Here is a 5,321-nt window from a genome sequence, read left to right as displayed (position 1 = left end):
CGTCGGCGTAAAACCAAACTCACTGTCTCATTCCTAGTGAAATACTTGATACGCCCTATGATTTGATAAAGAAACTTTCCCTCGCTTATTTCTTACGTTAAAGATGTCTATCCACAAGTCGTTTTGACTAGCACCTATAAATCAAATGAAGCGTTGCTTCAGAGAGCAGACGAAGTGCAATCAACGAACAACTGGTGGAATCCTGTCTCCTGCTGCTTTCTTGTGACAAGGCGTCATTGAAAAAGCTACTGGAACTATGCCAGTCGATATGGCATCCGACTGGCTGTATGGGCTTGTATACTGAAGTCCCTAACAGTCAACCATGTCACAGCTTGTGTACTTGAAAACTTGGTAGCTGTTGATTACTTTTTTTCTCGCTGTGTCGCCGAATTAAGATCAGCGTGAGAATGTCGGATATGATGGAAAGTATAGCGCATTTACTCAGATCCTCAAACGAATCTGTAATCCAAATGGGAAACAACAGTTACCCTCGTAAGCACTACGCTCTAACGCATTCTTCATGAAGTCTAAATAAGTATATGGCTGAATCCAAGGAGAACGCAATTAATTTTACATTTATTCGTTTCCCAATCGATAGTCTCGGGGACACAATTGTACATATTCGTTTAGGGGGCTGTGGGGGCTGTGGTGGCTGTGGGGGCTTCGATACACGAAGACTGGGGTGCGAGTTCCTACATTGGAAATGTGTGAAGCCCATTTCTGATGTACTCCGCTGTATTGCTGTAGTATTGCTACAAGCGGCGTAAAACAACACTCCCATAAACATTTTTCTTATCAAACGCATCCAAACATATCACAGATATACCAGCTTGTTTCTTTCGTGGAGATTAAATGAAGGAGAATCCCAATACACATATAACGCAAAATGGCGGTCAGTGTAAATGTTTTAATAATGAGGTATATTTAGTATGAATACGTTGTAACTATGTCAACCGAACGACGAAATAAAAAACAAGTAAATTTACCTAACTCAGCAATGCAGGAGAGTACATGTTATTATTTACACGTTAAAACATTTAGATGCAAGTACTACCACCATGAGCAAACTGCACCCTAACGTCACAACACGTAGATCAGTTTCTCTTCAGACCATTACATGTTTGTATACCACTAGAGAAAGTTCATATTACTGGTCTATCTGTCACGACTGGGTGGTTCTAAACTTTGTATTTACATAGATTTACTCAACGTAGATTAGATACTTAATGCATAAAACATCAGTACAACATAGCCTGTTGACAAAACCTTGTCACACAATAAAACGTTTGAAAGCCGTCTGTGTTCGAGAGTCATTCCTTTCATATTTTCAAGGTCAGTGTGGTGAGGATCCTGGATTAGAGTCGCTTCGGCACAAAATTAACACCTGTGACATGTAGTAATACACAATGGAAATCAGATATCGCTCCATAAATTGAGCAACATGTCCAATAAACTTTATGATGCTAAGATGTGTTCTTCAGTAATAGCTGTTACATTCAACAGGCGAATTTATTGTCCATAAACACGTGTAGTCTAAATAACATGGTCTGTATTGAGCAAAATATACATATTATGCGTGTAGATATTTCGTTCCTATCGTCACGTCCTTCAACCTCATCTATTTGAGTTCTCTCACCGCCTGTACACATTTAACAGCATGCTAATTATATATACATATGTGTGCACTCATAATACATGATATCTAGGCTGGATCAACGCATCTGCCACCAATCGCACTGGGGACGAACTGTTTGCCGAACACCCCACACATGACGGAAGCCATTCGCGCGTTCTCGTCGCGGCGTTCTCGTTGGTGCTCGTTACGGACTCTGAAACTGTTTCCTCCATTGCTCAGGAAGTCGTAAGCTGTCCGTCTGTTCTGGAAGGGTCCAGTTTGTCTGTGTCCATTCTGCAGAGCCGTGAAGGGGTCCACGCCCCCGGTGTTTGTTCTGGTTCCTGTCACCAGAGTGTGAGACCCTGTTGCCACAAGACGTTGTGTTCCACCCTGTCTACGAAGCTGTTCAGCCCGTCTTTGGACGTTTCCGAGACGTTGTGGACGGCTTCGGTGATTATATGGATGTGCTGACGCCGTGAGGTTCAGTCGTGGTCGTCGTCTCCGGTGCACACGCAGACGGTGACGTCGTATTGCGTCTCCCCTGCCGGTGTTATCCCGCCCATGTTGAGACCCTCTGTATCTCGCCCTCCACACCCCTACATTCGTGTAGGCCCCTGAGGATCTGTTGACGGCTGGTTGGGGATCCGCTGAGTTGCTGTCCCCGTTGGCTATTGTATAGCTCATCTGTATCCCCGCACCATTGTCATTGTCTGGAACAACCAAGAAACATGTTCTTCACAAAAGAATTTCCTAAAAACGAAAATGTACCCAGTTTAAGATTTTGTTATTGGTGACTCCACAAAGGGTTAGGTCATGAGAAGGGCAGTCGGTCTCTCACATTCTTCTACATTATTTTTCCTTTCGCGCAGCCCGTTTTGCAATGTCAAAGCCCTGGATTAGATTGGCTCAGGATACTTTTCAGTGTAAAAGGAAGTATTTGTTCCTATCAAAATTATATTGGAATAGTGCTCGTCATGGCCCACACTCTAATACCCGTGATGATGTTCGATTCTCTAGTATCTCTGGTCATGACCAACACTGGAGTATCTGAGGTCTTTACCAACAACATAATACCTGACGTCATGACCAACACTCTAGTATCTGAGGTCTTTACCAACAACATAATACCTGACGGCATGGCCAACACTGGAGTATCTGAGGTCTTTACCAACAACATAATACCTGACGTCACGACCAACGCTCTAGTATCTGAGGTCTTTACCAACAACATATTACCTGACGTCATGACCAACACTGGAGTATCTGAGGTATTTACCAACAACATAATACCTGACGTCATGACCAACACTGGAGTATCTGAGGTCTTTACCAACAACATATTACCTGACGTCATGGCCAACACTGGAGTATCTGAGGTCTTTACCAACAACATATTACCTGACGTCATGGCCAAAACTGGAGTATCTGAGGTCTTTACCAACAACATAATACCTGATGTCATGACCAACACTGGGGTATCTGAGGTCGTTAGTTACAACATAATACCTGACGTCATGACCAACACTGGAGTATCTGAGGTCGTTAGTTACAACATAATACCTGACGTCATGACCAACACTGGAGTATCTGAGGTCGTTACTTACAACATAATACCTGACGTCATGGCCAGTACTGGAGTTCCTGAGGTCTTTACCAACAACATAATACCTGACGTGATGGCCAATACTGGAGTTCCTGAGGTCTTTACCAACAACATAATACCTGATGTCATGACCAACACTGGGGTATCTGAGGTCGTTAGTTACAACATAATACCTGACGTCATGACCAACACTGGAGTATTTGAGGTCGTTACTTACAACATAATACCTGACGTCATGGCCAGTACTGGAGTTCCTGAGGTCTTTACCAACAACATAATACCTGACGTGATGGCCAATACTGGAGTTCCTGAGGTCTTTACCAACAATGTATGCCCGATCCTCACCTGACGTCATGGCCATCACAAGAGTCCAAGACATGTAATGTTTGTTCTGTATACAGGGAACAGCAATGAATTTCTGTAAAGGCTATGCCCGTTTAAACTATTTTGATGATCATGCCTACGAAATGTTGGCTTACATCAAACACTGAGTCTAGCTAACATTCCCTGAACCGCAATATTTCCGCCCAAATCCTCCTACAATCTTACAGTTCTAAATGTAGACTAACGCTTAATTTCTGAATGTATAATTTTGATTGTAACAAATAAACGCATAGGGAAAATAATGTGTTTGTAGAAATAGATTTCTTCGGGTTAAAGCCCAAACGTCTAATTTCACTAAGGCTCCTTTTCAGTTTTAAAGGAATTATTTGTTTCTATCAAAATGACATATGTTCACAGGCTAAGCAAAATAGTCTATCATGCACGAAATTCCACAAAGAGACAACAGATGTGGCGTTGTCAACAATAATTTGCCCAAGCTGATAACGCCTCTCCCCAGCGGATCTGTCCCGATCTTCACGGCTGCATGCAAGTCTACGTCATTCAACACCACACTACACCGGCTCCCTCTCAATGTAAACACTCGAGTACTAGGCTTCACCTCTTATCCCCAGCCCCCCGGCAACGATAACGCAATGTAGATCCAGTTACCCCCACCCACACTTGGACGATAAATACAAGACGAGCCTGTAAGTAGAGACTGTTTGGTAAACATCTCAGAATATGCCAACACTTCTACAGACAGAACAATAAATCCCTTACAATGTGAAATTATCAGCTACTGAAACAATGCAGAACCATCTTATCTGTGTAAAATAGCCCACAGCTTGAGTGAGTGAGAAAACACGCGACCATCAAACTACAAACAATGCCACGACACAGTGAAGAAAAAAATATACAAGTAAATATTCTCCTCTAATTTGTTTGTTTTGCTAAAAGAAATAATAGTATTCTGTAACACAGCGTTGTGAAAGCTTGAAATTCCATTGTTCAAATCATAGACCATATAGTAATTAGTGGTCTCTGTTCAAATGAAAGTCATCGAGAAATGAAACAACATTGATTTAATGAATGTAATGTAGACTTATACTGAAGTTTCATCGACATGCTACGTTTCGACTAATCAATCAGTAAGTTTGACAAAAATCAGTGTAGATCACCACTGTGAGAACCCTCTGAGGAATTTTCGAAAAACAACAACTCCAGAAATAGGTCAGGAACATTAGGTACTCTGTGGTAAGTGTGTTCTGAGTATTAGGAAATATTTAACAGTATTGTGTTACCTGATTGTCCCACTGAATCCGATAAAATGTACACGGTCAAGACGATGCTGACAAGGAGGAAGTCCTTCATCGTGGAGATACAGAAAAACTTGCTAACTTGAAGATTCCTCACTGTTGCTTAGTGTCTCGAGAACTGTGAAAACCAAACTAATTTGCCGTGTTTGTGGGAAGGGCTCTTGAAGGGGGGTCCGTAAAGCGTTGTCAGGGGATCCTGGGAAGGCGAAACACAGATGTTGGCGCCAAACGTAAACCCGGTTAGAGCCAGACCATAAGCCTTGTGTTTATGTAAACTGCACGTGCAATTTGGGAGTGCATAACATAGTTTAGACTGACTCGTAAATCTTGAACCTTTCTCACTTTCTATGTGATGATAGGCCTGTCTTACGGAACATGAACCATATTATTTTACCCCTTTCCCCTACCCTAAAGCCCTAAATGAAGGAGGACTAGACTTCAGCAGGTTCTGATTTTCACTGGG

At 42.4% G+C, this 5,321-nt stretch overlaps 1 protein-coding gene across 1 annotated transcript; it reads right to left on the bottom strand.

Annotated features, from left to right (window-relative positions):
- Window positions 1–892: 892 nt before the first annotated feature.
- On the bottom strand, window positions 893–5,021 carry LOC137293660 (uncharacterized). Its single transcript, XM_067824345.1, has 2 exons — window positions 4,844–5,021; window positions 893–2,325 (listed from the first exon to the last, which is right to left on the bottom strand). Exons 1-2 carry the CDS (start codon window positions 4,911–4,913, stop codon window positions 1,703–1,705), a joined length of 693 nt encoding a protein of 230 aa, XP_067680446.1. The 5' UTR covers window positions 4,914–5,021; the 3' UTR covers window positions 893–1,702.
- Window positions 5,022–5,321: the final 300 nt, after the last annotated feature.

This window comes from Haliotis asinina, chromosome 8 (assembly GCF_037392515.1).
Source record: "Haliotis asinina isolate JCU_RB_2024 chromosome 8, JCU_Hal_asi_v2, whole genome shotgun sequence".
NCBI lineage: Eukaryota > Metazoa > Mollusca > Gastropoda > Lepetellida > Haliotidae > Haliotis > Haliotis asinina.
The sequence above is the reverse complement of the archived record's forward strand: the minus strand, read 5'-3'. Positions and strand labels throughout refer to the sequence as shown.

Coding starts and splice junctions, on each gene's coding strand:
- LOC137293660 (XM_067824345.1), bottom strand. CDS start 4,913: ATGAAGGACTTCCTCCTTGTCAGCATCGTCTTGACCGTGTACATTTTA. Junction 2,326..4,843: donor GGATTCAGTGGGACAATCAG/GTAACACAATAC, acceptor TGGTTGTTCCAG/ACAATGACAATGGTGCGGGG.